Source organism: Branchiostoma belcheri, unplaced genomic scaffold (genome assembly GCF_001625305.1).
Source record: "Branchiostoma belcheri isolate BF01 breed outbred unplaced genomic scaffold, Haploidv18h27 scaffold44, whole genome shotgun sequence".
Taxonomy (NCBI): Eukaryota; Metazoa; Chordata; class Leptocardii; order Amphioxiformes; family Branchiostomatidae; genus Branchiostoma; species Branchiostoma belcheri.
The window spans coordinates 2,534,120-2,548,748 of record NW_017804065.1 but is presented as its reverse complement, the minus strand read 5'-3'; the positions used below and the strand labels follow the sequence as shown (position 1 = coordinate 2,548,748).

The 14,629-nt window shown below is 39.2% G+C and overlaps 2 protein-coding genes across 2 annotated transcripts in view; both read right to left on the bottom strand.

Moving 5' to 3' along the window:
- Nucleotides 1–3,004, bottom strand: part of LOC109478470 — a 7,703-nt gene extending 4,699 nt beyond the window's left edge. Inside the window, exons 1-2 of the mRNA XM_019780006.1 lie at nucleotides 2,747–3,004; nucleotides 1,299–1,373 (exon numbers count right to left, since the gene is read on the bottom strand). Of these exons, the coding sequence (XP_019635565.1) occupies nucleotides 1,299–1,373; nucleotides 2,747–2,875 (204 nt within the window). The 5' untranslated portion in view covers nucleotides 2,876–3,004. The remainder of the gene's footprint in view (nucleotides 1–1,298; nucleotides 1,374–2,746) is intronic.
- A 1,669-nt stretch (nucleotides 3,005–4,673) lies between these two features.
- LOC109478520 (dual oxidase 2-like) overlaps nucleotides 4,674–14,629 on the bottom strand; it is a 41,748-nt gene continuing 31,792 nt past the window's right edge. Inside the window, exons 24-35 of the mRNA XM_019780123.1 lie at nucleotides 14,132–14,237; nucleotides 13,520–13,734; nucleotides 12,891–13,121; nucleotides 12,432–12,525; nucleotides 11,795–11,844; nucleotides 10,806–10,966; nucleotides 10,186–10,306; nucleotides 9,283–9,515; nucleotides 8,768–8,926; nucleotides 7,933–8,088; nucleotides 6,970–7,098; nucleotides 4,674–6,319 (exon numbers count right to left, since the gene is read on the bottom strand). Of these exons, the coding sequence (XP_019635682.1) occupies nucleotides 6,197–6,319; nucleotides 6,970–7,098; nucleotides 7,933–8,088; nucleotides 8,768–8,926; nucleotides 9,283–9,515; nucleotides 10,186–10,306; nucleotides 10,806–10,966; nucleotides 11,795–11,844; nucleotides 12,432–12,525; nucleotides 12,891–13,121; nucleotides 13,520–13,734; nucleotides 14,132–14,237 (1,778 nt within the window). The 3' untranslated portion in view covers nucleotides 4,674–6,196. The remainder of the gene's footprint in view (nucleotides 6,320–6,969; nucleotides 7,099–7,932; nucleotides 8,089–8,767; nucleotides 8,927–9,282; nucleotides 9,516–10,185; nucleotides 10,307–10,805; nucleotides 10,967–11,794; nucleotides 11,845–12,431; nucleotides 12,526–12,890; nucleotides 13,122–13,519; nucleotides 13,735–14,131; nucleotides 14,238–14,629) is intronic.

Sequence of the window (14,629 nt, the reverse complement as noted above, 5' to 3'; positions counted from 1 at the left end):
ACCTTAACCCGTCACAATCTTGCTTTGAAAGAGTACTGTTACACGTTACACCCCCCCCCCATTGCTCAGGGGTGCCAGAGTGTACAGTGCAATTTTACGGAATACAGTGCAAGTTTAACCCTAAACAGTACACCTGGGGTCCGCGCGGACCCCAGCACTATATATTCTGTAATATCTTTTTTGTTTCTAAAGATTTTTTTCTGAAATTTTAGGTAATTGTCACCCACAAAGTTGTCTCTCAATACAGTGCAGAAAACTCCGTTTTTGCCATTTATAAAAAAATTATATCTGATTTTCTTTTGGGGTCCGCGCGGACCCCAGCCGGCTTTCGATCATAATGGATACACTGGCGTTCTTATACATTACCTTATTTCCGTTTTTATATATTTTTATGCATTCATCGTATGTCTACCAAGTTTTCAGAGAATGGTGTAGTAATAGAATTAAATTTTAATAACTTTGGTGTAATTATGACGTCATATGACGTCAGGGCTAATAATATAGTCCGCCATATTGGATTTTGACCAATGACGTCATCAAGTTAGCATATTCTATGCATATTGAATGATTTAACTTATATTTAATTATGTAAGATGTTATTTATGTTGGAAAAGAAGTGTAATTTTATATAAAACTTAAATATTTTATATAAAAATTTTTAAGTTTAAACCAAAATTACTTCTATTTTCAAAAAAACTACCCGTTGCCATGGCAACACAAAAAACATCAACTTACTAGTACAAAACAAATATGAACTTTTTTCCAGAGACATTTTAGGAAAGGTCTCCAAATTTGATACTTCTAGCGCAAGCCGTTTAGCCGCTATCTGAGATCAAAGTTGGGCCTCAAAAGCCCCTTCAGTCTGAAATGGGTTTAAAAATCTGGTATTTCTTCTTGCCTTCTTTTCTTCACCAAAAAATAGAAAAAGTTCAAAATGTATGATTTTTGTATGTAATGTGGACACAGAGGTTCCCACATCAGTTTGCAAAACAATTGAGCTGGTAGCATGTTGATAATTTCTAAAAATTAGCAAAAAACTGCTCTGGGGTCCGCGCGGACCCCAGGTGTACAGATTAATCAGTCCGGGAAGGTGTACTGTTGAGGGTTAACACACACACACATGTTAACACAAACACACACACACGTAAACACACACACACACACGCGTAAACACACACACACACACGTAAACACACACACCTAAACACACACACGCACGTTAACACACACACACACACACGTTAACACACACACACACATGTTAACACAAACACACACACACACACACGTAAACACACCTCCCTTCCGTAATGCACGTAATGACTGTGGAACATGGTGGTGTCCTTTTTCAGCTCCATGGGCCCTTCTGCGTACTGTACAAGAAATCAAGACATTAATTCACTTCACAGAAGTATTTGAGGTTTTCCTATATTTATTGGAACAACCGAGGAGATTGTATCACGTACTTTAATTTATTTTCTAATTTAGCCTGGTTGTTACCAAACCCTTTTAGTTGGCGATTATCTTTTGTCCATTTGCGCATTTAAGATATTCTAAATGCAAGCATTATTTCAAGGCACTAATCGAACGTCCAGGTGCTGTTATTATTATAAAGGCCACTCCAAATTAATTTGTTGTTTCTCGGATTCACCCTGTACATTTTTTTCCGATTTGCCCCCCCCCCCCATTTTTTTTTCTAAATCAACTGCAAAATGCTCAATGAAAGACATATTTTGGCCCCAACGGTTGAAGAAAGTCCTTTTCTACCTATTTGTTAAAGTTTTTCAATGTAACAATGCAACTTTGTTTTATCAAAAACCAGCCTGGTATGTTCACTTCAGTGCCTTGGCCTGTTTTTTTAATTCGCCCTGTCGCTTCATATTTTTTTAAGAAAAAAAATCCGAGAAACAACAAATTAAATTGGTGTGGCCTAACGTTGGAGACTAACAGGTACGTCTGAAGGTGACTTGTGTCTATCGGGACACTACCGACACAATTCGCGCTGTCTTACTCGGATCAACAAGATGAAAGACTAATCAGGATTTTACAACAGGAGTTCTTTGTCTTGTTGTCCATCAAATGACATTTCAATGGAAGGATGCACACAAAAACATGCTAAAATGCAACTGTATCCAGTCTATGGGTTCAATTTTTATAGTATCATATGACGTTGTGCCGTGGAGTAGCTATAGCTCAAAGCTTTGTTTTATAACGCTGGCATAAAGTGCAAATTTCTTTTCTGTTAATGGTGATATCGATGACGATAACAATTATGAGAATCATAACAATAAAATGCTTTTACTGTTTGGTCCCAATGGGCTAATTTTCATTACCAATTCACATCAATCAGCATGACTAAGCGTTAACGTATTTTTTTACTAATATGAATGGCATTATACATAGAAATTCTGTACGACGTCAGGTAGAGAAGAGCAGCTTTTGTGGTGAACATCGCGCATATTAAGCCGAAAAATTTTGAAACTCATAACCCCATGAGACACTATTTGGAACAGATTTGAAGTTAAGGTTTTCCCTTTGCCATAGCTTCATTCTATTATTTAAAAGTTATATTTTAATTTTTTTGGCAAGATTTATGAAGGTTCTCCCTCCCAAAACACCTCTATGCTGGTTGAAACATAGCAAGACAACTGAATTTCTCACGACGCTTGTACGACTATATGATCAAGAATGCCTTCAGTTTGCGATCGTGCAACGATATCGTACGGTGATCGTGAGGCGCCCTTACCGGTACGGGTGGAGGTTTTGTGCCCGATCTTTGAAACTCTGCCTCGAAGTGCTCGTGGTAGGTTGTGACTGGTCGTACGACTTCCGTCCCCAGACGCAAGACGTCCTCTCTCCCCTGGTCGGTAGGCATGCCTGTATCTCAGCGATGTCGTCAGCACACTGTTTGTCGTAACAACGTTTGTTGTTGTTTGTTTGTTTGTTGATCTGCCAATGTTGATAACAAGAGTCGAGAGGACGACACATCGAAGTATGACAAACGGTTATGGAGTGACGTTCCAGAACGCTGACGTAACGAGCCACTTGGCCAATCACGAGACGATATCGCGTTGTCATGACGACGTAGAAGGGCATCAACATTCGTGGACCTTTGAAGAGTAGAGCAGCTACCTGCGTTGTTGGGCTACCTCATGTACAACCACAGGTCTTTAGACCATCCACTAAAACTCAACATGAGGCCACACCAATTTAATTTGTTGGTTCTCGGATTTTTTCAGAAAAAATATGAAGCGACAGGGCGAAAAAAAAATAGGTCTAGGCATCCCATTATAGGCTTAAATGCTACGGAATGAGCCATGAAGTCAACACAAAAGGCTGGGTTAAAATTTAAACATTGAATTTTGAACTTTTAATCAAACCACTGCAATGATAGATGGGAAAACTGTAACAACTAGGAAGAAAAGGACTTTCCTCAACTGTTGGGGGCAAAATATGAGCTTTTTTCAGTTGATTCAGGACCAGAATCTAATTTTTTTTTTTTTTTGCAAATCAGAAAAAAACGAAGAGGCGAATCCGAGAACCAACAAATTAAATTGGTGTGGCCTGACCGTCATATGAACAGAGAAGCAATGAGGAGCGGTCTAAACTGGACACCAGGAGTCCTACCTGGCCGTAAAGACTATTCTATTCTTCTCTAATTTTGCACAATAAAGAAAGACTCGTGCTACATGTACCATGGTGAATGAGAAGAGGGCAGTCACCATCACACAAAACCTAAATATGTCATGGAGGCCCGAGGTTCCCGAATTCTTGTGTCTTTGTTACATTGCTCTTTAAATTATAATAGGTACATGTAGATAGCAGTAAGCATTAACATTAACAGTATTTACATTTCATCTTGCTCTTTCAATATACATGTATATCTATATTAGGTAGCATTTTAATATGTATTCATATTAGTAAGCATTAACATTGACAGTATATTTTATATTATTTATACTCATTTATATTCATATTTATTTAGTAAGCATTAACATTGACAGTATTTATATTTCATATAAGAACTACAGGGAAAACTCAAGATTTGGTAAGATAAAAACTTTATTCATAAAATGTATGTTTACATGCTGCTGACTCAAAGCTGGCAAGCATATACATTCAGTGTACATGTAAATCGGTAAAAACATAGAGCTTTTTTTGGTCTTTTTTGGTACAAGTTCTGCTTTCACCAAGTTCTTTGCGTAAAAATCGTGACACTGAGAAACTTTCAAACTTATCATTTAAGTACTATCATTGACCGCTGGCCACGTAAAACAGAAAAAAAACTACTTTGCCAATAAACTACACAAAACTACAGCTCTTTGACAAGATGAAATTCAATATCGTTACATCTTGTATCCTTATAGCTAATTTAAAAAGAACTTACTAGGCACTAAGTTGCACAACCTAACTACATACATGTATTAAGTACTAAGACTGACCAAACATTCCATGATCATGGATTGCCAAGCAGTTATATCTTCTTCAATACCTCAAATGTCTTGAATAAATGTATAAAAAATGACCCACATAGCATTTAGGAACAGACCACGAATGATTGTAGGGGGGACCCAAAAAATAAGTTTCTATTTTGCTGGGTTGTGTTTATGTTCGTTATTATGTTGATAAATGTTGATGTAATTCCCTAAAAGTTATCAAAATTAATGATTTACACCTTTGGGAAGGAGAAGGGAGGAGGTGTTTTCAGTGTTTGTGTCTTGGCTAGCCTCTACCAGGCTTCGGTAGGCGGCTGGCAAGAGTAGAATTCGCCAAATAGTGAGATAGCACCCGGGTGTTCGGCAAACTGTTCTCTCCTGCAGACCAATTCCCCTGACTATCTCAGTCTCAACTTGGCCGATTTTTACTCTTTCCAGCCGCCTCCTGAAGCCTGGTAGAGGCTAGCCAAGACTATAGAGGCTATGTCTTGGCAGCTATATGTAAAAGTCATGATGGGTTTGATAGATTTCTTTGATTTTCAGGATATAATTGTGACATCACCCATGTTTTTCTTGTAGCATCTAACTGTTAACACTGCTGTTAATATGATTGTCTGCAGCCATTTCAAATCTCAGATTAGGTTTATAAACATCTTCAACTATTCAACCCCCCTTCATTAATGGTTTGTCCCTTATATTATACCTTGCAAGCACAGTATACATTGTAGCAACAATGAATGAGAAAAAAATTAAAAACATTAAAGCAGTACATTTTGCAACAGTTTACAAGCATTTTTGTATCAACACGAACCATTAAAAGTAGTTAACATCTAATATATTCCTGTTTGTCTATCCAATAGATTCCTGTCTGTCCAACTGATGTTAACATCTATCATTCTTAGTAAAATGTTGAACTTTATGCCAGGGGCACTTTTGATCAACTGCTTACGAATCAGTAATTAAAAGTCTCTTGTAAATAATGTCATGTGTCTGTAACCGTAACTCTCGTGGGTCCGATTACGTTTTGAAGTGACTGGCCATTCATTACTTAGTATGCTAATGAAGGTGACAGTGATCATTGAAAATTTGATCTCTGTGTAACTTTGTGTTGGAATAAAGTTCAACGTTTACTACTGTATAATGATTACTACCGACACAGATGAACTTTCATGATCTATCACTCTGTCGTGCACCATAAGCTTTGTCAAGATTACTGGCACAATTTTCCACAAAGTCCCTCATACAAAAGTAACAAAAGTATGTGTCTCATAAAAATGCATCTCGGCTAATAAGCTATGAAATTCATTAATGACAAATATATACACAACACATATCAATTATTTTTATAATGCTTAAATTGTCATAAGAAGCCCAAATCATCACATCTTATAAACTCATCTTACCAACACCATTATTGTTGAACACCTCAAATTTGATAATATGATTCTATTACTTACCTTCAAGTTGTTGAATATTTTACAGAGGGTAAAATTTTATCCTATCTTTAAAAAAGATTTAACGTACTTAATTAATTAATTAATTCTCACTTCAACAATACTTTGAAGTGGTCGATAAATGATTGGGCAGGAATACATAAACGTATGTTCTTAAGTCATTGCTGCCTTTGGTTTTAAAATTCTTATAGTGGAAGTTTACCTTTACTTTAAAAAAGAATGGACACACTACATGTACATTCATTCTTATTCTAACAACTTCATCTTACAACATGTATATGTTGTACTAACACTTTAAGAAACTTTTTAGAAGTTCTCGAAGTGGTGGATGAAGGACGCTCCGTCGAATTTGTTCATCTCGGAGCAGGCCTTGTCTGCAGTGTAGGTCATGGGAGGTGGGCCACAGCTGAACACTCCGAACGTGTTCACCTGGAGAATGAGTGAAACAGTAACCTTTTATTGAAATGTTTATGGGAGTTTTGACTTATTGTGTTTGAGGTAATGTCTCTACTGAGAATTCATGATAGTACATACCTGTACAATATGAATTTCCTTTGTTAACTGTAACAGTAATAGTATACAGTATATGCCACTTTAATAGGGCCCTTTGTTAAATAAAAGACTAAGCTTTGGTTGATGACGTCTCTTTCCGTATCTTCAACTTTGAAATCCAATTTTTGTCCATCAAAGATGAGGGATGGGGAAAATTTTTGTCTGTCATGAGCAGCAACATTTTGTCAAGTGACAGAAAGACAGACGCTGGCCAGAAGACTGAGTCAAACACATAATGTCACACCTGGGCTGCGATAACATTCGGTGTTCCAGTCCATGTGATAACTAGCAGTACAGTCCGGGTTCACTTTTGTTATCACATGGGATTCCAAATGTTCCATAGAATAATTTGGACGTGTTTCGTGCGCACAAAATTTTGAACAACGAATTCAGATGTTGGATGTTGCACTTTTTGTTTAGATACACCAAATTTTGGCACATTTCGCATTGAAATGTCTGTTTTCTCGGTGGGTATGGCATAAATAAAACACAACAAGGTATATTCTATATTTATGAATCGGACTAACCTCAGGGTGCTCGTCTTGGAGGGTGTCGAAGAAGGACTCGAAGTTGGGGCGGCCGAAGTGGGTGATGGAGTTCAGGCCGGTGAACAGACTCCGCCCGGAGATTCGCTGGAAGTGGCGCTCACAGATGTACTGGTAAAAAGCAAGAAAAACATTCACCGTTACAAACATTCATTCGATTTAACTTTTTAATAACTTCATTTTTGGAATCAGTCCCATTTTTCTGTAATAGGTACTACTAGGTTTCCGGAGGTTAACAGGTTCATAGTCTAAGAGTTTTTTTTTTGTCTGAGTAAACATTTGGAAGTCGTGATGAGTTTTGGTGGCTATTTTCTTTCCTGATCTACACTACTGTTACAGTTCAACTGACCAAGCAGACTTGTATGTACGTTTATGTCATACCTGGGCCGCGATTACGTTCGATATGTGCACCACTTTCAAAAATTTGAATACAAAATTGGGACTTTGGAATTGATGTTGTTGCATTTTTTGGGTTTAGGGACATCAAATTTTCGCTCATTTCGCATTGAAAGGCGTTTTCTTGGGTGGTTATGACATAAATGAAATACAACACAGTGTATGTGCACCGCTTTTGAAAATTCGAATACGAAATTCGGACGTTGGAATTGATGTTGCTGCATTTTTTTGGTTTAGGGACACCAAATTTTCGCTCATTTCGTATTGAAAGGCATTTTCTTGGGTGGGTATGACATGAATAAAGTACAACACAGTGTATTCCGCATCACCCTCGGCCTTCGAGCGATCCGACGTGCGGTTGGGCTGGTACCTCGGGCGATACGAACTACCCCGTGTTGTATTCTATATGATTGTATATAGAAACATGTGTGGTCGTACCAGCATGGTAGTCCTGAGGTCGAACTTCTGGTAGAACTGTGTGATGAAGATGTTCTACACTACTGTTAGTTGTATGTACATGTACATGTATAAAGAAACATGTGTCCGTACCAGCATGGTTGTCCTGAGGTCAAACTTCTGGTAGAACTGTGTGATGAAGATGTGCACGCTGACCAGGTCGTTCTTGTCCTTCTCCTCCACCTCCCGGATGATGTCAGTCAGCCATTCAAACTGCTTCTGGGTCCGAGTCACCCACAGGAAGTACACCTATCATGGTTCATCACAATGCGTCAGAAACTCTTGAAACTCTTGCAAAACTTTGAAACTTGAAACTTTTTTCCTAGAACTACGATCGTAGAGTGGCACTCATTGCCAACAAGTACACAGTAGATAGTAGCTTGTAGATAGCTTCAAACAATACTGCATGCAGGTAGATGTCCAAAGATCATGTACGTGTATGTGTGACAGGTAGTTTAGTGTAATACATGACGTTGTATAACTATAACCTGCTGTTGCTCTGGCTGCCTGTGAAACTAGACTACTTAGTGTGTTACATTGAAGGGCAGTTGTATCCCAGCTATATGCATTTTGAAACAGATTATGTAAACTAGAAAATGTAGAGAGAGAGTGACAGTGATTATGTAAATGCACATTAATCACTGGATGAATGAAGCAGTACCAAGTCTAGAAGATCATTAGGAATAGAACTTGATCTAGTTGATGTTCTGGATGTTATATTTTTTATTAATTGTTTCTGTACTGTGTATTTGCTGTGTGTACTTTTTATGTACAAATGTCATGTTTATCCAGGATTACCTGAAAAGCAGGCTGAAATGGCCTGAGTTGTAATTACTCGTAAAATAAATAAAGTGAAGTGCATGTACGGTAAAGAGTATGACGGTATGTAATTCCAACTTGAAGGACTGGTGTTTCTTTGTCCAATTACCTTCTTGCAGTTGAACTTGGCTCCCTGTCCAGACTTCTGCACAATGTCCTTCAGGATGGCGGCGAATGGCGTGACTCCGATCCCGCCGCCGATCAGCACGGCCACCGGGTACTTGTACCAGTCCTGGTGACCCTCTCCATAGGGACCGTCAACAAACACCTGAGGAACGATACAGATGCTGATGTTCTCCATTCTATACATTTTTTTGTACAACTGTACGTCAAGCAATCGCCATGACATCGCAGCGCATTTCGCCCTAACAGCGTGCACTGCTTTCGAAAATTTGAACACAAGAATTCATATGTTGGAACTGAAGTTGTGGCGTTTTTGGGTTTAGGGACACAAAATTTTGGCTCATTTTGCATTGAAAGATGCGTTTTCTTGGGTGGGTATGACATAAATAAAATACAAAACGGAGTATTCCGCATCGCCCTTAGTCCCGGCCCTCCCGCGAGTCGGTACTGATCGATACGGAATACACTGTGTTGTATTCTATATTCATTGCAGCCCAGTACCTTGGGATAGCCGAAATCTGGCTGCAGCTTGGTGGGGTCGTACGTCTTCCTGAGGTTGTTGGTCCAGGGTCCGACGGAGCGGATGTGGAGGCTGAGCGTGTCCTCGTGCGGCGCGGACGTCAGTGTGAAGGGGTGGTACTCGTTATTCCCCAGGGCGGCCGAGGCGATACGCACCCACTGTCCGGACTTGTAGTCAAAGTTGGTGGGACGCTTGAACTTCAGCATTGTCACATCTGGTGATGAAGAGAAAGGATACATCAACTATACATGTAGGTGCATGAAATGCTGTGGTATGATTTTTGGGAGAAGTGTACAATGTTTTCCTACATTTGCCTTGCATATGAAAGTTATCAAAGCTGCAGTATGAAACATTTAGGACGATACAAATCAATTTTCTGGTCATTTCTATACAATTTGTCAATTTAGTAATTTGAATCAAGGAGGATACAAATTTAAAAACTCCTTGTTTAAATCAACTGTGCAAAAACATTGCAAAAATAAGTGCCATTCAGGAAGTGCTGGTGACAAAATATTACACTTTACAAGTGTGTTTAACAGATGGAAAGACAACAGCTATGTTTGCCATGTTTGTTTACACTCAATTTTATGGTGGTGCCATAAAATGAGTGCACCTCGTGTGGCCTGTTTTAGCACATTCAAGATGTCAGAAATGTCAGATAGTTGCACAAATACCTTGAAAAGTGGAAATAGATTACAATCACATGAAAATTTTTACCATTTAATTTTAAAAGAATTGTGTGCAAAACTGTGATGCCCCTTCATTTTTTGTATGTGATAACGTACCCAAGGCCTTTCTAAAAAAGCAGCGCCCAATCACTCAGAGAACCACCTGCAGTTACAAAAAAGGCAACTAAATGTTGACCGTGTGTTTGCTGTACTTACTGGATGGGAGGTGCTCCACCTTGACTACAGGAATCTCCACCTTCTTGCGACTGATGGACACCAGTTTGTCCAGGGTGAAGAGAATACATGGACCCAGGAAGAAGTAGTAGAAGAACGGTTCCTGTAAATACAACAAACTTCATGGGCTTTCTAGTACATGCTGTGTACTTAAACCCACATTTAGGTTCAGGTCTGGATTCAAGTCCAGAGGTTTAGGTTCTAGTTTCGGACTTGTAAGTCCAGACCTTAACCCATTGGTACATGTATATACAAAATTGCAACCTTGCAATGTTGTTTGGGCAAAACTCTGGCCACATAACATAGAGACCGACACTTTAACTTTAAAAAGTTAAAACGTTCGGTCCAACACAAAAAGTTCTCTCACCTAGAGCTTTCGACCCTTCACTTCACCGTGATGGGGGCCAACATTGTCCACCAGATACCTTTGACCCAGTGTTGACGTCACACTTCAAAGAAGCCACATGACTTGGTCAGTCTACTAAGGAAGACCAGAGTGACTGGTCGAAAGCTCTCGGTGAGAGAACTTTTTGTGTTGGACCAAAAGTTTTAACTTGAAACATGTAACTACCAAACACAGATGATCTTTCACGATAGTATACCTGCACAAGATTTCCAGACCCATGCAGCACTGTGAGGATGTACATGATTGGGTACAGGTTGTGGGTGAACCAGAAGGCCTTGAACACGTAACGCCGGGCGTACTGCGTCGCAAACACGTACATGACAGCGATGACCAGCACAAGCAGTATTCCGGTCATGCCTGGGTGATACAATAAATTTTGTTCATTACCTGTTTGCTATAAGCTTCCTGCCTATATTTAAAAAAGCAAAACAACATCTAAAAAAGTTACAGCAAGTACAAGATGCTTATTTACAGATGGAAATGTTTGGGGTATGACAAGTTTACTATAATAGTACTGTGGTGCCAGTATTAGATAAGTGGGAAAACCACTGAAAGCAAAAAACTAAATATTACTCAAAAATGAATAGAATAAGTATGTTTGAATTTGCAAATTTATTTCAATCTCTGATATTTTGAAGCATTGATTAATTTTAATCATTCAAGTAAAATTTAGCAAGAGGACATAATCAAAACATATTAAATAGGGTAGGGAGGAAAACTTGAAATTGAATCTTCATTTACTTTTTAATGAAAATGTGAAAATCAAGGTATTTAGGCTTCTCCCATTATAATTTGTATGTACATGTACATGTACATGTACACTTCACTTTGTATCTAAGAACTAAGTAACTGATGATCACTCTATGAAGGCTTTGACAGAAAAAATGTGGTGTTACTGTAATTCCTGATTTTTTTGCTGTACTGTTATGTTCACTGTTTTCACTGTCACTTCTGTACCGTGATCATTACAGTTAACAAATAATTCCTGGACTCTCTTTTTCCTGCCGTGAATATATAGTTCTGTAAACATGTCCATTTTTCTGAGACTGTGAACTTTTACTATCGTGAACATAAAGTGAATTACAGTATTCTGCTTTAAACACTCACAGTTTTAAACTGCAATCAAATGATAGGATATGATATATGATATGATATAATAAACAATTATAGAATTTATAGCCTCACCAGTTGTTGTTGCAAAACACCAGTAGTGGAACTTGGGAAGCTCGTTGGAGCTGCAAAAAAAATCAAATGCATTTACTTTGAATCACTTCAGAATTCATTTCCCACTTTCATTACAAAGAATTGCAAAGAGATCTACATGTACCAATAAATCATGTATACCTGTTACAATTGTTGTGCAATAAATTTTGATTTTACTGAGTGCATTTGACAAATTTAAAGCTATTAGTAATACTCTGATAAGGCCATGTTGATTTGATTACATGTATATGGATGACATCCGCGTGCGCGTGAATTTTCGGATGAAACCATACTGTAAATGGTACAAAACAGTTATTGAGCAGATATATACTGTAAGTTGGAAAAAAAATATTGGAAAATGATACCAAAGTCATAGAATGCCAAAATCAAACGTAAAAGACGAAAAACATGAATTTGAAGAGTAGATTATTTGCCATTCCATACTCTGTGTCATTTGTTCAACCTTCATGACCATGTAGATTTCATAATGAAAACAACTTTTTTTTTTGCAAAACTTTTTTTTATTTGCACGCTCGCATAAGTTTTGGGGTACCCAGAGGATGTCATCCATATAATCAACTCAACATAATCAAAAGTTTGCAAAGGAAACAAAACTGACTAGTGGAAGTAGTCCCTGAAGAGGCAGGTGAGATCGTCAGCGGTCTGGGTGGCGATGTGGTAGAAGTTGATGGCATGACCGATGCAGTGCATGACTGTAAGTACAACAGAATCATAATCCATCAATGAATGAAGGTTAGACTGTATAGTGCTGTGTACCTAGACCCACATTTAGGTTCAGGTCTGGATTCAAGTCCAGAGGTTTAGGTTCAGTTCAGTTTTTTTTGGACTTGAACCTAAACATTTTTACAAGTCCAGAAACGGTCCAGTGAACCGGTACACAGCACTAGTTAGACATCTTGGCAGAATATTGCATATTACTTTCAGAATGAGTCAGATTTAGCAGTTTCAGATAGCATACACCATCTTTCTTTGAGGTTGAGAAACACAATTGGATGCTGCATCTGATCCATCTTTAGAGATCCAATGGTAAATTTTCATAAATAAATGAATTTCTGACCTGTGAAGAACAGGGCCGTCATGGCGATGATCTTGTGCAGGGCGATGGCGGAGTCGAAGGGGATGTAGAGGTGCAGGAAGGTCTCGCGCATGTGGGTGATGGTGTTGCGGCACATGGTGACCAGGATGATGGAGTACGCCCACATCATGCCGCTGGCAGCGCCGCGGGTCACCGTCACGCCGTAGCCCGCGATGCGCCGAAGTCCGGCGTGTTCACGCTCTACAGAGTAGTCTGAGGCGGAAGTTTGAAATGTTAAAATCCTCTCTACTACTATACAGGGGAGGCTGCATGGGGGGGGGGAGTCCCGACAACGCTCTACGCTAAATTTTGAGAGCCGGGTAGGTATTACGCTGAATTCAGGAAACCACTCAATTACGCTTTATGATAAATTCCAAATGGCTACAACGCCTTACATAGATTTAAAATGGCAAATATGCTAATACGCTCTTACGCTCTTCATTGAATTCTAGCGGTCTGTCTACGCTCTTGCTCAGAGTAACTGAATCAACATCATTTTCTGAAGATGTTTGATGGAAGAACAACTGAAAATTCAAGGTGAGGCACTTTTTTGCCCGTGTTTAACAAAAGCATCAAACTTCACTATTATAGAAAACGCCATCATGACTCACAGTACGCCCTCTCAGCAAAGATGCCGATGGTGACCAGTGTGTAGAGGGTGAGCCAGAAGATGTGCAGGCGGTAGTTCTGGATGTAGCGCTTGAAAGCGTTGAACTTCTTCAGCACGGGGTTGGAGGTGTACTTCTTCTCCTTGAGGGTGTCCACCTTCAAACCCTCCCCGATCCTCTTGGATGGTCGGTTGCTCGCTCCATTGCGTTCTTCAGGTCTGTGGAGAAGATGTAATCTTTCATTGATAAAAATCTTGATCATTGCTCAATGTAGATTTATAACATTGTAATTTGTATGTTTACCGAAGGAAACATATTGTTTTTACATTTCCTCTTCTTCTTCCTCAAACACTGACCTCTGACCTGGCCAATGACCTGATTTGTTGACGTCTCTCACCACGGTAACTGGTGTCGGGTTACAATTTTATAGTAGGGGGATTTATACTCCTGTCTGGCCATATATATAAATGTACGAATTAACAGAGCAGACCATATGTGGAGGTGAACATTATGCATTTGCTTTGCAAATGTTACTTACGTTAACTTTCTAGTTTTGTAATTGCTTGTAGCTTTTTTGTAGATTTCTATTATATCAAAAGTAAATCCTCCACATACCCTTGGTAAGCTCGGATGATGGTCTTGCGGGCGCGGAGTGGTGCGTTCTCCCGTTTCAGCACGGTCTGCTGGTGGCGAGCTGCATCTCCCGGTGACAGAACGTTAGCTGTGGCACGGGAAAACAGCGTTAGGAACAATCAGAACTGTTACAAGAAACTTCAAACTTCTGGGAGACAATAGTCTATTAAAGAGTTTTGTGAACTTCTTGTTTAACTAATTGTGTTCATCGTCTCCCACTGGCACCCTGCCAACAGCCGAGTTCTGCTGGCTCTCTGCCAGTTCCTGGGACCCCATTTCTGGTGTCTGACCTTTTGTGGTCTGTACTGAGATGTACATTGTTGTCATACATGTACACTCACCCACCTGCTGTCGTTCAGATACTTACAGACACAGCCAATTTACACACACATTGCATGCACACAGAGAGAGAGAGAGAGAGAGAGAGAGAGAGAGAGAGAGAGAGAGAGAGAGAGAGAGAGAGAAGAAGTAAACGTAAAC